We start from the raw sequence: 18,731 nt of genomic DNA on the forward strand, positions 1-18,731 counted from the left end.
TTGGCACTCAGCATCAAGGGTTGGGGGTTAAATCACCAAATGATTCCCGAGTGCGGCCTCAGCTGCCCTCACCTCCCAGGGGGTGAACTTGGGGATGGGTCAAATGCAGAGGATCATTTCACCACACCTAGTGTGTGACTACCGTTGGGAACTTAACTATAACTTACATAGGGACTGTGAATGATTCCAAAAAGTGCAGTTCTTGAAATGAGAAAATAGAATAACAAGATATCATGTGAAGTGAAGTGAATTATATTTATATAGTGATTTTCTCTAGTGACTCAAAGCGCTTTACATAGTGAAACACAATATCTAAGTTACATTTAAAACAATGTGGGTGGCACTGGGAGCAGGTGGGTAAAGTGTCTTGCCCAAGGACACAATGGCAGTGACTAGAATGGCAGAAGCTGGGCTCGAACCTGGAACCCTAAAGTTGCTGGCACGGCCACTCTACCAACCGAGCTATACCGCCCCAAGTAGTGTATTTTTCGTATTATAAGTCGCTCCGGAGTACACGTCGCACCGGCCAAAAGTGCATAATCAAGAAGGGGAAAAAACGTCACACTGGAGTATAAGTCGCCTTTTTGGGGGGAAATTCATTTGATAAAATCCAAAACCAAGAATAGACATTTGAAAGGCAATTTAAAATAAAAAAAGAATTATGAACAACAGGCTGAATAAGTGTACGTTATATGAGGCATGAATAACCAACTGAGAAGGTGCCTGCTATGTTAACCTAACATATTATGGTAAGAGTCATCCAAATAACTATAACATATAGAACATGCTATACCTTTACCAAACTATCTCTCACTTCTAATCAATAAATCCCCCCCCGCCGAATTCTTATTGGTTGACGTGTGTGACAATTGCTGACATTTTCTTGATCTTTTCCGCGAATGATAAATAATGTAATTTGATATTCTATGGCCCGGAGGTGGGGCACGATGGCGAGCACCTGGTGGCCGGGCCTGTTCCCATGGGGCCCGGCCGGGCACAGCCCGAAGAGGCAACGTGGGTCACCCCTCCAATGGGCTCACCACCCATAGCAGGGGCCATAGAGGTCGGTTGCATTGTGAGCTGGGCGGAAGCCGAAGGCAGGGCACTTGGCGGTCCGATCCTCGGCTACAGAAGCTAGTTCTTGGGACGTGGAACGTCACCTCACTGGGGGAGAAAGAGCCTGAGCTAGTGCGCGAGGTAGAGAAGTTCCGGCTGGATATAGTCGGACTCACTTCGACGCACAGCAAGGGCTCTGGAACCACTTCTCTCGAGAGGGACTGGACCCTCTTCCACTCTGGCGTTGCCCGCAGTGAGAGGCAACGGGCTGGGGTGGCAATTCTTGTTGCCCCCCGGCTCAAAGCCTGTACGTTGGAGTTCAACCCGGTGGACGAAAGGGTAACCTCCCTCCGCCTTCAAGTGGGGGGACGGGTCCTGACTGTTGTTTGTGCTTATGCACCAAACAGCAGTTCAGAGTACCCACCCGTTTTGGGAACACTCGAGGGAGTACTGGAAAGTGCTCCCCCGGGTGATTCCCTTGTCCTACTGGGGGACTTCAACGCTCATGTTGGCAACGACAGTGAAACCTGGAGAGGCGTGATTGGGAAGAATGGCTGCCTGGATCTGAACCCAAGTGGTGTTTTGTTATTGGACTTTTGTGCTCGTCACAGTTTGTCCATAACAAACACCATGTTCAAACATAAGGGTGTCCATATGTGCACTTGGCACCAGGACACCCTAGGCCGCAGTTCCATGATCGACTTTGTAGTTGTGTCATCGGATTTGCGGCCTTATGTTTTGGACACTCGGGCGAAGAGAGGGGCGGAGCTTTCTACCGATCACCACCTGGTGGTGAGTTGGCTGCGATGGTGGGGGAGGATGCCGGACAGACCTGGGAGGCCCAAACGCAGTGTGAGGGTCTGCTGGGAACGTCTGGCAGAGTCTCCTGTCAGAGAGAGTTTCAATTCACACCTCCGGAAGAACTTTGAACATGTCACGAGGGAAGTGCTGGACATTGAGTCCGAGTGGACCATGTTCCGCACCTCTATTGTCGAGGCGGCTGATCGTAGCTGTGGCCGCAAGGTAGTTGGTGCCTGTCGGGGCGGCAATCCAAAAACCCCTTGGTGGACACCAGCGGTGAGGGATGCCGTCAAGCTGAAGAAGGAGTCCTATCGGGTCCTTTTGGCTCATAGGACTCCGGAGGCAGTGGACAGGTACCGACAGGCCAAGCGGTGTGCAGCTTCAGCGGTCGCGGAGGCAAAAACTCGGACATGGGAGGAGTTCGGGGAAGCCATTAAAAACGACTTCGAAGCGATTCTGGACCACCGCCAGCCGCCTCAGGAAGGGGAAGCAGTGCACTATCAACACCGTGTATGGTACGGATGGTGTTCTGCTGACCTCAACTGCGGACGTTGTGGATAGGTGGAAGGAAAACTTCGAAGACCTCCTCAATCCCACCAACACGTCTTCCTATGAGGAAGCAGTGCCTGGGGAATCTGTGGTGGACTCTCCTATTTCTGGGGCTGAGGTCGCTGAGGTGGTTAAAAAGCTCCTCGGTGGCAAGGCCCCAGGGGTGGATGAGACCCGCCCGGAGTTCCTTAAGGCTCTGGGGACTGTGGGGCTGTCTTGGTTGACAAGACTCTGCAGCGTCGCGTGGACATCGGGGGCGGTACCTCTGGATTGGCAGACCGGCGTGGTGGTTCCTCTCTTTAAGAAGGGGGACCGGAGGGTGTGTTCCAACTATCGTGGGATCACACTCCTCAGCCTTCCCGGTAAGGTTTATTCAGGTGTACTGGAGAGGAGGCTAAGCCGGATAGTCGAACCTCGGATTCAGGAGGAACAGTGCGGTTTTCGTCCTGGTCGTGGAACTGTGGACCAGCTCTATACTCTCGGCAGGGTTCTTGAGGGTGCATGGGAGTTTGCCCAACCAGTCTACATGTGCTTTGTGGACTTGGATAAGGCATTCGACCGTGTCCCTCGGGAAGTCCTGTGGGGAGTGCTCAGAGAGTATGGGGTGTCGGACTGTCTTATTGTGGCGGTCCACTCCCTGTACGATCAGTGCCAGAGCTTGGTCCACATTGCCGGCAGTAAGTCGGACACGTTTCCCGTGAGGGTTGGACTCCGCCAAGGCTGTCCTTTGTCACCGATTCTGTTCATAACTTTTATGGACAGAATTTCTAGGCGCAGTCAAGGTGTTGAGGAGTTCCGGTTTGGTGACCGCGGGATTAGGTCTCTGCTTTTTGCAGATGATGTGGTCCTGATGGCTCCATCTGACCGGGATCTTCAGCTCTCGCTGGATCGGTTCGCAGCCGAGTGTGAAGCGACCGGAATGAGAATCAGCACCTCCAAGTCCGAGTCCATGGTTCTCTCCCGGAAAAGGGTGGAGTGCCATCTCCGGGTTGGGAAGGAGACCCTGCCCCAAGTGGAGGAGTTCAAGTACCTAGGAGTCTTGTTCACGAGTGAGGGAAGAGTGGATCGTGAGATCGACAGGCGGATCGGTGCGGCGTCTTCAGTAATGCGGACGTTGTATCGATCCGTTGTGGTGAAGAAGGAGCTGAGCCGGAAGGCAAAGCTCTCAATTTACCGGTCGATCTACGTTCCCATCCTCACCTATGGTCATGAGCTTTGGGTCATGACCGAAAGGATAAGATCACGGGTACAAGCGGCCCAAATGAGTTTCCTCCGCCGTGTGGCGGGGCTCTCCGTTAGAGATAGGGTGAGAAGCTCTGCCATCTGGGAGGAACTCAAAGTAAAGTCGCTGCTCCTTCACATCGAGAGGAGCCAGATGAGGTGGTTCGGGCATCTGGTCAGGATGCCACCCGAACGCCTCCCTAGGGAGGTGTTTAGGGCACGTCCAACCGGTAGGAGGCCACGGGGAAGACCCAGGACACGTTGGGAAGACTATGTCTCCCGGCTGGCCTGGGAACGCCTCGGGATCCCCCGGGAAGAGCTAGACGAAGTGGCTGGGGAGAGGGAAGTCTGGGCTTCCCTGCTTAGGCTGTTGCCCCCGCGACTCGACCTCGGAGAAGCGGAAGAAGATGGATGGATGGATAGATGGATATTCTATGGTAATGTGTTAATAATTTCACACATAAGTCGCTCCAGAGTATATGTCGCACCCCCGGCCAAACTATGAAAAAAACTGCGACTTTTAGTCCGAAAAATTCGGTAACAAAAACAGAATAAATTATATCTCATGTGCGCTTTGAAATGGCGTCTTCAAGTAAAATCTTTACCGCATATTGAACATGAAAAAGGTTTTCCTCCAGTGTTTATTCTCGTGTGTCTTTTCCTACTCAGCGGCCTAGTGGTTAGAGTGTCCGCCCTGAGATGGGTAGGTTGGGAGTTCAAACCCCGGCCGAGTCATACCAAAGACTATAAAAAAACGAGACCCATGACTTCCCTGCTTGGCACTCAGCATCAAGGGTTGGAATTGGGGGTTAAAGGGGAACATTATCACCAGACCTATGTAAGCCTCAATACATACCTTGATGTTGCAGAAAAAGGACGATATATATTTTTTTAACTGATTTCCGAACTCTAAATAGGTGAATTTTGGCGAATTAAACGCCTTTCGATTTATCGCTCTTGGAGCGATGACGTCAGAACGTGACGTCACCTAGATAGTCAACGCCATTTTCTCCACAACATTACACACACCAAGTCAAATCAGCTCTGTTATTTTCCGTTTTTGCGACTGTTTTCCGGTACCTTGGAGACATCATGCCTCATCGGTGTGTTGTCAGAGGGTGTAACAACACGATCAGGGATGGATTCAAGTTGATTTACGTAGAATGTGCATCGATTAGCACAGCATGCTAATCGATGCTAACATGCTATTTAGGCTAGCTGTTAGCTGTATGTACATATTGTGTCGTTATGCCTCTTTTGTAGCTATATTTGCACCTAGCCTACCCTCCACCCACATTTAATGCCAAACAAACACTTACCAATCGACGGATTTAAGTTGCTCCAGTGTCAAGAGATGCAAAAGTCCCTTGTTTGGTTTTTACCGGCGATGCTACGACAGAGATGGCACAGAGATGACAAGAATGTCTGGAAATCCTGCGACACTCAAAGCAGATGCATTCCCAATGATAAAGTCAACGAAATCACAAAGGTGAGTGTTGTTGATATATTGACTTTTGTGCTAATCAGACATATCTGGTCGCGGCATGACTGCCAGCTAATCGATGCTAGCATACTATTTAGGCTAGCTGTATGTACATTGGTAGTTGTATTTGCGTTTCCTTCCACCCACATTTAATGCGAAACAAACACCAATCGACCGATTTAAGTTGATCCAGTGTCAATGCGAAAGTCCTGATCGGTTGGTCTGCACATTTTACCGGCGATGCTAACGCAGACATGCATGGCCGAATAGCGTCAATAGCTATTCGCTCAATAGCTTCGGTTTCTTTTTCAATTTCGTTTTCGCAATCTGCCTCCATACTCCAACCATCTGTTTCAATACATGCGTAATCTGTTGAATCGCTTAAGCCGCTGAAATACGAGTCTGAATCCGAGCTAATGTCGCTCTATCTAGCTGTTCTATCGACCATTTGTTTGTATCGGATTCGCTATGTGACTTCACAGGGAAATGGACAGTGGCTTCGCAAATAGCGAAAATCAAGAACTTTAAAGCTTTTTTTAGGGATATTCCGGGACGGGTACAATTTTGAAAAAAACTTTGAAAAATAAAATAAGCCACTGGGAACTGATTATTTGTTTTAACCCTTCTGAAATTGTGATAATGTTCCCCTTTAAATCACTATAAATGATTCCCGGGCGCGGCACCGCTGCTGCCCACTGCTCCCCTCACTTCCCAGGGATTGATCAAGGGGATGGGTCAAATGCTGAGGACAAATTTCACCACACCTAGTGTGTGTGTGACCATCATTGGTACTTTAACTTTGACTTAATATTGCAACGGTTACTAAAAGTTTTGTGACAGTGAGAAGGTTTTTCTCCAGTGTGTGTTCTCATGTGTCTTTTCAGAGAACTATGGTATTTAAAGGTTTTGTGACAGTGAGAAGATGTGAAGTGAGTGTTGTCAGTGTGACATGTCTTATCATCTTTAGAGTCTTCATCATCAGTGTCAGGAGAGTGTGACGTTGTGTCCTCACTATCTGATAGTGGAGCTAAGAGCTTGTCTGCTTGTGATCCTCCACAGTGGTCTCCATCAGCTTCTGCTAAACTGCTGCTTGGAGGCTCTGCCTCTCTCTTCTCCACACACTCACCTTTGACCTCATCATCTTCACTCTTCACACTGACGAGGTGTCTCTTCTCTTCCTTTATGAAGTGGGGGGACAGCCGCTGTTTTTCCTCCACTTTAAAGTAGGGGGGTTGTGGCTCCTCTTCTTTCACGTGGAGGTACTGTGACTTCTTCTGCTCCATACTGGAGGACCCCTCCTGCTGCTCAGGTGGGCGATATTTTTCACAGACGTCTGCAGGACACAAGAAGACAAACACATGCTGGGATGGAAATAGACAAGATTTTACCAATTCAGATTTCATTTTCGAGTCTGCTTTACGATTGGGTTATTTGTGGACTCACTTTTGCTTTCACATTCAGTAAAAAGGAGAAGAAACAGGTCGATTAGCATCAACTTTGACTAGTTGAGAAGTAACATGAGCCTACAAAGCCAACAGTGAGGTCTTAAAAGGCACAGATTTTAGGGGTCCCCCATGGGGGGCCAGAGGGCCCTAAGGTAAATATTGTGCTTTGAAAATATCTATAAAATAAAAATATTTTTGGCAAGAAATTAACAAAATACTACACGTTATTTTGTGGCAATTACAAAAGAATGTCCAGTATAATTCTCAGGGCATTCAATCAATCACAACAGGACTGTTAAACTGAACAGATATATATATATATATATATACATACTCCGCCTTCCACCCAATTGTAGCTGAGATAGGCGCCAGATAAGCGTTAGTAAATGGGTAAATGGATGGATATATATACATATACACATGCATATATAGAGTCGCGATCAAAAGTTTACATACACTTGTAAAGAACATAATGTCATGGCTGTCTTGAGTTTCCAATCATTTCTACAACTCTTATGTGTTTGTGATGTAGTGATTGGAGCACATACTTGTTGCTCACTAAAAACATTCATGAAGTTTGCTTCTTTTATGAATTTATTATGGGTCTAATGTGCTGGGTCAAAAGTGTACATACAGCAATGTTAATATTTGCTTACATGTCCCTTGGCAAGTTTCACTGCAATAAGGCGCCTTTGGTAGCCATCCACAAGCTTCTGCTTGAATTTTTGACCACTCCTCTTGACAAAATTGGCGCAGTTCAGCCAAATGTGTTGGTTTTCTGACATAAACTTGTTTCTTCAGCATTGTCCACACGACTTTGGGAAGGCCATTCTAAAACCTTAATTCTAGCATGATTTAGATATTCCTTGACACTTTTGACGTGTGTTTGACATTGTCCTGTTGGAACACCCAACTGCGCCCAAGACCCAACCTCCGGGCTGATGATTTTAGCTTGTCCTGAAGAATTTGGAGGTAATCCTTCTTTTTCATTATCTCATTTAAAGCACCAGTTCCATTGGCAGCAAAACGGACCCAGAGCATAATACAACCACCACCATGCTTGAAGGTAGGTGTGGTGTTCCTGGGATTAAAGATCTCTCTTTTTCTCCTGCAAACATATTCCTGGGTATTGTGGCCAAACAGCTCCATTTTTATTTTATCTGACCACAGAACTTTCCTCCAGAAGGTCTTATCTTTGTCCTTGTGATGTCAGATGGAACAAAAATTGAGCTGTTTGTCATGTATATAATGTAATGCATTGTGGCCAATCAACTGAGAACAGTACGATACTACCTTTGAAAAGTACCGCTTCCGCTCTTTCATCTGACTGCATACAAGCAATAACATCTTGAAGAGGAAGAAAGGCAAAAAACTACAATTCTACTGGTTAATAATAAGGGTGTGAAGTACAATATGGACTTCAAAACTTTTTTTTTTTTTCCCCTTGGCCTCAGTCTGCACCCCCACTCCAGGGCCCAGGCTAAGACCGATTTTTTAATTTTATTTTAATCTTCTATTTTTTTCTTCCCCCCACCCCCCTTGTTTACCTGTATGTCATCTTTTTTGTAAGGGGCGCTGGAAGCCGGCAGACCCGTCAGCGATCCTGTTCTGTCTCCCTGTAATGTTTGTCTGATCTTGAATGGGATTGTGCTGAAAATTGTAATTTTCCTGACGGAATAAATAAAGTACTATCTATCTATCTATCTAACAATAAAGGTGACGCTTTAAGCAGGGATGCACCGGGTTGCAAGTTCTGTTTTACACCTTCCCTGCTTGTCGGCTCCCAGACCGTAGTCGAGGAGAGCAGGGGAGACCTTTCACTTTGGTCGGAATGATGAGGCCATCAATTAGTTACAACTTGCTCACTTTATTTATAATTTCCACAGGGCAACACCGGACATCCAACATGCTATTGACAGTCCTGCACATGCTAGCACTACCTCTCCTAACTTGTCCACTCACTTACTCGTCACGTACCCCACATGCTGCCATTCTTAGAGGAGCACACACCGAATGCTACTCTCACAACAGCTGCTTTAAAGGGGAACATTATCGCCAGACCTATGTAAGCGTCAATATATACCTTGATGTTGCAGAAAAAAGACCATATGTTTTTTTAACCGATTTCCGAACTCTAAAAGGGTGAATATGGCGATGTAAACGCCTTTTCAATTGTTCGCTGTTGGAGCGATGACGTCACAACGTGACTTTAAAACGTAAAGCAATCTGCCATTTTCTCATACACATTACACGCAACAAGTCAAATCAGCTCTGTTATTTTCCGTTTTTTCTACTGTTTTCACTACCTTGGAGACAATATGCCTCGTCGGTGTGTTGTCCGAGGGTGTAACAACACACACAGGGACGGTTTCAAGTTGCACCAGTGGCCAAAAGATACGAAAGTGGCAAGAAATTGGACGCACATTTTACCGACGACAGCAATGCTACGACAGAGATGGCAAGAATTTGTGGATATCCTGCGACACTCAAAGCAGATGCATTTCCAACAATAAAGTCAGAGAATGTTGTGTCACATGTGGTTTGCATCTTCCTCCGCTGCGGTTCCACCCAGAGGGCCCGCTGACAGCGCAGCCGGACACGCTCATCAAGCGGACCGCGCCCACTCTCCGCCGCAGCTGGCCGCAGTCCACACCTGTGACTGACGACGTGAGCTGCTTAAAAGACCAGTGGACCCAGGAATCCTGGCGGGAACTTAGTTCTCTGTTGAAGTACAAACTCTCCGTCACCTGCAAAGTGAGCTGTGCGTCTCACTCTTCTCCGGATCTCCTTCGTCCTCAGATTGCTTCCTTCGTCCCTCGACTCCTCGCTTCCTTCCACGGACTACCCTGCCTGTCTTGCCCTTATTGGACTGCATCGCGTCTCTCAACACGCACCTCCAACACTTTGGTAAGACGCTCCAGTTAATCTATACACACATAGTCTTACAACACACTCTTGGGTTTTTTGACACACACATCATTCTCTAGTTTATTAGTATTGTTATTATTATTATTATTATATTTTGTATTATATATATATATACTATAATATATATATATTTTTTTTTACTTTGTATAAGAATAAATCTTTGGACATTAATGCCATCTGGTGTCCGTCCGTCACGTCTTTAGTAAACCATAACAGAGAAATCACAACGGTGAGTTTTGTTGATGTTATTGACTTATGTGCTAATCAGACATATTTGGTCACAGCATGACTGCAAGCTAATCGATGCTAACATGCTATTTAGGCTAGCTGTATGTACATATTGCATCATTATGCCTCATTTGTAGCGATATTTTCATCCAGCCCTTCCCTCCACCCACATTTAACGCCAAACAAACACTTACCAATCGACGGATTTAAGTTGCACCAGTGGTCAAAAGATGCAATCGTTGGTTAGGTGGCGATCGCCGAATTCGTCCTCGTTGCCGCTGTCTGTTGTGATATGATTAAATAGCTTCAGTTTATTCTTCAATTTCTCTTTTGCTATCTGCCTCCACACTCCAACCATCCGTTTCAATACATGAATCGCTTACGTCGCTGAAATCAGAGTCTGAATCAGAGCTACTACGCTATACTTTTCTGTGCTATCCGCCATATTTGTTTTTGTTGGCTTCACGAAGTGGCGTCACAGGACAATAGGCGGGTGGCTATAACGACGGTTAAAATCAGGCACTTTGAAGTCGTTTTTTGGGATATTGCGTGATGGGTAAAATTTTGAGTAAAACTTCGAAAAATAAAATAAGCAACTAGAAACTGATTTTTATTGGTTTTAACCCTTCTGAAATTGGGATAATGTTCCCCTTTAAAACATGCCTCCCCAAATGCTGCGATGAATGTTAGCACCTTTGTTTCAAACTGAAGTCAACATTTAAATAATGAACAATCAGATCTGCACAAGGAGTTATAAAGAGTGACGTGTAATAATGTCATTGTTACACCAGTCCTGCTGTTCGGTCCGGCGAAGACTGCTCTCATATGAAACTTATCTTAACTACATAATGTCAGTTATTTGAAGTAACACACAAATTAATAACATTGATTAAAAAATAATTCCGTTAGCAGGGCTCGAATTTAACCAAGGCAACCGTGACAAAAGCTGCGACTGCCCTTGTGACTTGCCGTAATGCCCTAAAAAATTGACCAACATCGACGACAAGAACATGCCGTGACCGCCCTTGACTTTCTAGTTCAGGAGTTAATTCGGCAGTATTTCCAACTAGGACTTTCCCCCATGTCCCTTTAGGGGTGTTGTGGAAAAATGTGAATGCCTGCCGAAAACGTATTTCCTTCGCTGAAGCTGCAGTTTTGGCTTGGTCTGTCCACAGCGGATTACTAGGTGTAAGATAAACACTTTCTCTTCCTGGTTATTGTGTCGCTACGTGTTTGACATTATTTAAGACTTTATCGTGCCCGGAAAAGGACAGTTTGTCTCTTCTGTGGTATTGATGAGATTTAAAGGAGTGTTGTTAGTCCCATGTTGATGTGATAAAACCTCTTTCTCGTTTGGAAGATACACACAGCTGTAACTGTTATTTCTTCCTGCACATGATAAATATGTACAACAGGTTTGGATGTCTAAATTTATGTAAAATTGTCATTAAATGTAATATTGCCTGACAAAAAGTGATTTGACGTAATATTTTGATATTTACACATCGCATATTTACAGAAGCGTATTTTACTATAATACCCTTATGACCATTCCATATATCAAAATCAAGTACCTACTGTACTGTTTACTTGTTTAAATTCCCTGTTAGAGCAAATATCTACCCAAATGGACACTTTGTTGTTGACAAAAATGTATTTTAAGTAACATTTTCATATTGACATATCTTATCTCTGCATATTCTACTGGAATACCCTTATGGGCCTTACACATATGTAAATCAAGTACCTACTGTACTGTTGTTTAAATACCCTTTTTAGAGCTAAAAACTACCCAAATTGCCATTTTGCTGCTGCCAAAAATTGATTCCAGATAATATTAACAATAATAACAAAATTGTCAGAATAATTGTACATTAGTTATAACACAACTTTGTGTTCCATTGAGTTCAGGTCCCCTGCTAGAAGACAAAAACTGTATTTCATCTTATCAAACAAAAGGCTTGTAAAACTCCACTATCTGCGATGGGATGCAACATGGAGGTGTCGGTTTCTTTGATCTATTGACAGCCACAGGAAGACCTTGTCCTGACCCGAGATCCACGAAGCGGAGAGGGAGCAGACCTGACGCAATTCCAGGTACCTTTTCTTTGAACTGTTTATAACTGAGTGCAAAAGCTGTGTACGGCCCCCCTCCCTTTAGAAACAGCTGCAGCTATGTAATCAGAAAAGGCCTTAAATAAAAGAGGACGCGTGGAACTCCCTCGTCAAAGCGTGGTGGGAAACAAAGTTGCAGCCCAGACGTTTCTCCTCATGAGTTAAATTGAAACCGGTCTCTTTTTCATTTCTTTGCTTCTTGTCTTGTCTAAGGTATACCATCGGTGTTTGAACCTGATAAAAATATCAAAGCATTACTCTAAAACACAACATTATACATTCTGAAAATGTAAACGATAGCAAGAATATACCTACATATTTCAGAACATTTCACTAGCAAACACTTTGTTTTAAAGGTTTTTACTGCCTTTTTTTTAGCCCTTTAAGACACCTGTGAGTTAGGGCTATATAAATAAACATTGATTGATACTGTACAAAAATTCTAAATAACTGAAGAAAAATCACTGATAAACACTGGAAAACTGTCACTGAACGTCTTAGTGTGATGTCATTCTGTGACAGACAAATGGAACACAGTTTCCACATGGTGAGGACATTGATGGTCTGACTCACTGTCCTACGGATTACCTCAACTTCTGCCTAGACGTGACCTGCCCTGCTAAGACTGTTCGGTACTACCCTAATGACAAACCCTGGGTAACACAGGAGGTTCAAGCTGTGCTCAACAAGAAGAAAGCTGCCTTCAGGAGTGGAGACAGGGAGGCAATGAGAGCAGCACAGCGGGAGAAGAAAGGACGCGTGAGGAAGGCTAAGGACAGGTAGCCAGGGACTGCAGATGGAAATTAGCTATATAGCTATAATCTGGAACAGACCATATCTGTCTTTGAGCTTAATGTTTCTGTGCATTGTCCCTTCAAATAAAGACTAAACTAAGCTACAGGAAGAAGGTGGAGCAGAACAACATGAGGGAGGTCTAGTAAGGTGTGAAAACCCTCACAGGCCACAAGACAAAGACCAGAGCAGTAGGGGGGACATTTGAGATGAATAACTTCTTCAACCGGTTCAACCAGCATGTGTCCACCCCACCCCCCACTCCTCATCGCAGCCACCCCCTCTTCTTCTCCCCCCCAGCCATGGTTGCAACCCCTTACTCTTCCACCTCCACCAGACAATAGATGGGTTTCCGCTAGCGGCGATTACCCATAATCCTTCGAGTCAGCCGCCATCTTGTGCAACAAAACTTTGTTTACTCGTCTGCGGCAGTTTTCTAAATATATTTCCACACTTTTGCAGCAACAATAACGTCCACTTCAGGAAATTTGAAAGAAGTCGTAAAAGTTCCCCACAGACAGACGCTAGATGCAAAGCCAGGTATTTACAGAAATGGAAGGATATTGGCGATAAAGATCCGTATGAGATGGGAAAGCACGAATGGACTACGGACTTGAAATGTTATCCGGATATAAGTTACGCCGACATCGTCAACTATTTGGTGAACAATGTTAGTGCCTACACTCTGGATGAGCTCAAGGGCTACAAGTCGCTCGAAGCGTACAATTACTTTGTGTGTGGATGGGTACAGGAAATGAAACTGGCTACAATGGAAGATAAATGTGTGCTCATCGCTGGTGTTCGTCACTCTCAGAGATCAACTGATATGTGTTTGGTGCCATGGGTCATATCAGAGAAGACGGGTCGTGTTTTATCAGGACACTGTACATATATGGCAGGTATTGGCGAAATATGTTCACATGTTTCTGCATTGTTGTTTGCCATTGAAACGAGCGTCAAGATGCGGGACAACACGACAGTCACACAGGAAAAATCTTACCGGCTACTTCCATCTGCAGTCAAGAAAGTTGGGTACAAGACCATACAGGACATTAACTTCACATCCGCCAAGACAATGAAGAGAAAGCTAGACAAGGCAATCGTATCTGGAGATACACCGGCACCATTAAAACAGAGGAAACTACCGGAGGTACAGAAGGGGACACAAGATGAACTGTCAGACTTGTACAGAGAATTAAAATCCAAACGAAAAATTAAGCCTGTTTTACTTTCTCTGATTCCAGGATATGCTAAAGACTATCGTCCAGAAGCACTTGATAAATAGTACCCAAAGGTATTTTCAGAACTATATGATTCTAACTATGCAACTGCATAGTTTAGGGTTACTTGATTTAATTCATTCAAATTTTAATAAAATCGTCCAAAAATAAGCAGCGATTGCCTATATTATATATAGAAGGTTATATTTGTGCAACAACAACGTCAGACGTCGAGCGTTATTAAGTACAAGCACAGGCACAGTAGTTCCTCCTATGTTTTAATATCCATTCTAACCATAACACATTTTATCATCGATACAGAGAGCAACATAATTCAAAGTACCTGTTACAAAATAATCAGAGCAAACTTTATAACGTCGTTTTGCTGGATCAGGGGTAAATCCCACTCGATTGATTCTAGCTAGCCACAGGTTGCTCCTTTCTGTCGACAGTCGCTCGGTTTCTTTTCCCTGTTTTACTATAACCTTAGGGATATCGTAGTACTTTGTTGTTCTTTGTCCTGAATTGGCGCGGTTTACACAGCCCCAAACGACACGTGTGACCCATTCTCACAAAAATAACAATGGAGGCGTCCTTGGTTACGAGTGTTTGTTTTGACATACAAGATGGCGGACAAGGGAATTGTGGGACGGGTGTGACGTCATCGGAAACCCATGTATAGTCATCTCTGTGGACCAGATCAGAGGTCAACTGAGGAAACTGCATCCTAGAAACTACCTGATGCGCACCAGAATCTATCTGGTGTGCACTGCGTATTATTTAAGTACAGTCTTTTATTTTCCTACTTGCAAACGCAGTGTTATTGTTCAAACTGTGTGTAATGCAACAGTATTTAAAATGATTAAATATACTCGTTAAATAATGTGTCTTCCTTGTTTTTAATGAATAATTAAGGCCTACTATGCTACTGTATTTTAATGCTGTTCATGATGGTGGTACTTGGAAATCCAAGTATTTTCTGAGGTGGTACTTGGTGAAAAAGGTTTGACAACTACTGACGTAGTGACATTGTAAACTACATTGGCAGACACCATTTTGTTATACCCAAACAGCGTCTGCTCATACATCGCGCTTCCAACGAGATCCCCCTTTGAGTAAAAAGGTTCCACAATTGTTTATGTTATACCATCTCATCTTATTGTCCATCATGTGAATGTTTGAAGTGGAACTAAATGTGATCTCTGAAAGGGGTACACATTATTGCCAAAGCAGGGCCCCCATCCACATATACAATACTACTACATATCTGATGAAAAACAATATTATTGTTGTTTTTTTAATTATATGTGTGCCAAACCACCTCTATTTGGACATTATCTAATGCAGGGGTGTCCAAAATGCGGCCCGGAAGCCATTTGCGACCCGCAGCTAACCCGCCGCACATCCTGCAAAAATTGCAAAATTGATAGTATTGCAAAAATTAAAACATTTTAAAAAAGTGGAATGAAGTGAAATATAGTGAGAAAACGTGTTAATGTTGACACAAAGCTGCCATGCAGGCAGTTTTTTTTTCCATTGCTCAAAAAAAGGACAAAAAAATTTGTTACAATGAATTATTACTTAAAAGTTACCACTTTAAAATGTTTTATGTAGAAAAATATTGCATATGTTGTGTGGTTGCCATATAAAAACATCAACATTTGGACAAAAGAGCATAAAATAAACAAAATAATAGTTCAAACTTAAAATCGACATATATTGGAGGTTTATCTTGAAATTTAAGTGTTAAAAGTAAAAAAAACAATCTAATAAAAATGCATCACTTTATGAGTGGGGAACCTTTCGGATCTCAAATATATTTAGTAGGACTTTAATTAACTTTTCACTGTGATTACTCAAAAATATTAAATAATTAAAATCAATAATGTCCTGCATTATTGATCTTTGAGGACTTTAATTGCTAAATAAAGAAACTCTCCTGAAGGAATCAATAAAGTCATATCCATCTATCTAAATACTGCATATTTCAGTTTTACTATAAAAAACAAAGTTATGTTTGACGGAAAAGGCATAAAAGCTTATTTGTTTTACTTTATATCCACCTCAAGTTGATATAGAGATTTACTGTAAGCCTTAAATAAAATAAATAAAATAATAATTTGACCTTTTCTTTAACATTTTAGTGACTGAGACCCTCTATGCTCCCCAGGAACCCTAAGGATTAAAAAAAAAAATCCATATATTTTGTTATGGTTGGAAAATGAAAAATATCAAAATGGCCCCTGCATGCTTACATTTTTCCGTGTTCGGCCCTCTGTGGAAAAAGTTTGGACACCCCTGATCTCATGGAAATGACTGCTGCAAACACGTCATGTTCATGATGAAATATAAAGTTAGTAAACATGTGAGAGTAAGAAGTAAACAAACCTGTTCTGTGTAACACAACTTGAGCTTTCTTGAAAACAGCCTCCAATAGTTGACGTAGTCTCTCGTTCTCTTCTTTTGTACGAGAAAGTTCCTCTTTGTACTCTGCTATCGTTCTTTCACACATTTTCACACAACAAAGTTCCTCCTCATACTTTTCTATCGTTCTTTCGCACATTTTCACACAATCACAACACTTTACACTCACACTTGATCTTAACTAAGCGATGTGTTGATCAAATCCGCGTCTCTTTGTTAGCGGCTAACAAGCTAAGTTAACTAGCATGCTAAGCTAATTGGCGCGCTCAAACAACTATCAAGCTAAGCGGGCCTAATAATCTCCAAATGTGGCTGAGACGAGTGGAGTTTATCCTGACACGGAGGATGAATAAAGTGTAGTTAGTAGCGATGTGAGGAGATGTGCCGAGGCTTAGAAGCGTGTGTGGAGAAAAGGAGGACTTTGCCACAAAGCGCATGTCTTCCAAGCATGCGTCCGTAGGGGCGGGGCCAAAGAGTCATAGTTGTGATGTTTTGAGCTAGGGAGTATAAGAACTACACTACCCAGCATGCAACAGTGGTGACGAGCATGCGCGGTAGCCCCGCGAAGTGGTGTCGTATGTCGCCATGCAGACAGCTAGAATGTGGTTATGAGCACGCTGTGTGAGTCAACGTTGAACACGCCTCGTCTGCATTTATTACAATTAGACAGACAACATAATAAGTGCATTAAAAACACTACTAGTTAATTATTTTCATACATACATGATTTAAAGTAAAATACGGTTTATATATTTGAAATATCATTTTTGATTGATTGATTGATTGATTAATTGATTGATTGATTGATTGATTGATTGATTGTTTGGTTAATTGATTGATTGATACTTTTATTAGTAGATTGCACAGTTCAGTACATATTCCGTACAATTGACCACTAAATGGTAACACCCCAATAAGTTTTCAACTTGTTTAAGTCGGGGTCCATGTTAATCAATTCATGGTACAAATATATACTATCAGCATAATACAGTCATCACACAGGTTAATCATCATAGTATATACATTGAATTATTTACATTATTTACAATCCGGGGGTGGGATGAGGAGCTATGGTTGATATCAGTACTTCAGTCATCAACAATTGCATCAACAGAGAAATGTGGACATTGAAACAGTGAAGGTCTTACAGTAAGATATGTACAGCCAGCAGAGAACATAGTGAGTTCAGATAGCATAAGAACAAGTATATACATTAGAAGTACATTTGATTATTTACATTAGGTTATTTATAATCCGGGGAGATGGGATGTGAATGGAGGAGGGTATTAGTAAAGTGTTGAAGTTGCCTGCAGGTGTTGTTTTAGAGCGGTTTTGAAGGAATATAGAGATGCACTTACTTTTACACCTGTTGGGAGTGCATTCCACATTGATGTGGCATAGAAAGAGAACGAGTTAAGACCTTTGTTAGATCGGAATCTGGGTTTAACGTGGTTTGTGGAGCTCCCCCTGGTGTTGTGGTTATGGCGGTCATTTACGTTAAGGAAGAAGTTTGACATGTACTTCGGTATCAAGGAGGTGTCGCGGATTTTATAGACTAGGCTCAGTGCAAGTTGTTTTACTCTGTCCTCCACCCTGAGCCAGCCCACTTTGGAGAAGTGGGTTGGAGTGAGGTGTGATCTGGGGTGGAGGTCTAAAAGTAACCGAACTAGCTTGTTCTGGGATATTCGGAGTCTAGATTTGAGAGTTTTGGAGGTGCTGGAGTACCAGGAGGTGCCAGCGTAATCGAAAAAGGCTTGAATGAGAGTTCCCGCTAGAATCTTCAAGGTGCTTTTGTTGACCAGAGAGGACATTCTGTAGAGGAATCTCGTTCTTTGGTTGACCTTTTTGATGACCTTGGTTGCCATTTTATCACAGGAATGATTAGCCTCTAGAATGGAACCTAGGTAGGTGATCTCATATTTCCTGGTGATAACAATGTCACCCATTTGTGTTGCCATTGGTTGTTCTTTGTGTTTACCCGTAGGAAGAACTATGTCGAGCTGCATGAATAAGTTGGCTTTAATTAAGTCTTCAGCAGGACAGCAATACATGCTTTTCATGTGACGTCATTCATCCGGGTCACGAAGGGTCGTGTGACATTTTGAAAGGCAAACAATCGTCACGCAGGTAGCCAAAAGCACACAATATGGTAGTTTCGTGTTGGGTTAATGGGTGCACTAAACGCCGCCAAAGTTCAGTCAAACGTGGATTCTTTAGTATTCCTAAAATTCATCGCCACAAAGGCGAACTAACCCAGAAAATAGCCAGCATAAATAGGAAAGACGAGCATTCCCAGTCATCGAAAATATGTTCAAATAATTTTGTTACAGGTAAGCAAACGTTTGAGGCAATTTTATTTTTCTCATATTCAAACTAATTATACGGTATTATTTTTTTACAGGCCCAGAAAAAGCAGGTTATGTCTAATATTCTGATTCAAATCCATTTGAGGACCGTTTAAATATGTAC

The 18,731-nt window shown here is 43.2% G+C and overlaps 1 protein-coding gene across 3 annotated transcripts in view; it reads right to left on the reverse strand.

The window, feature by feature from the left end:
• LOC133546186 (oocyte zinc finger protein XlCOF22-like) overlaps positions 1 to 18,731 on the reverse strand; it is a 196,301-nt gene that overhangs the window by 4,410 nt on the left and 173,160 nt on the right. Inside the window, exons 1-2 of one of the 3 annotated variants that reach the window (XM_061892074.1) lie at positions 16,227 to 16,721; positions 6,237 to 6,443 (exon numbers count right to left, since the gene is read on the reverse strand). In XM_061892074.1, coding sequence (XP_061748058.1) covers positions 6,237 to 6,443; positions 16,227 to 16,401 — 382 coding nt within the window. In that variant the 5' untranslated portion in view covers positions 16,402 to 16,721. Of the gene's footprint in view, positions 1 to 4,949; positions 5,018 to 6,236; positions 6,444 to 16,226; positions 16,722 to 18,731 lie in introns of those variants that run through there. The other 2 variants (XM_061892076.1, XM_061892073.1) reach the window with 2 other exon arrangements.

This window comes from Nerophis ophidion, linkage group LG29 (genome assembly GCF_033978795.1).
Source record: "Nerophis ophidion isolate RoL-2023_Sa linkage group LG29, RoL_Noph_v1.0, whole genome shotgun sequence".
NCBI lineage: Eukaryota > Metazoa > Chordata > Actinopteri > Syngnathiformes > Syngnathidae > Nerophis > Nerophis ophidion.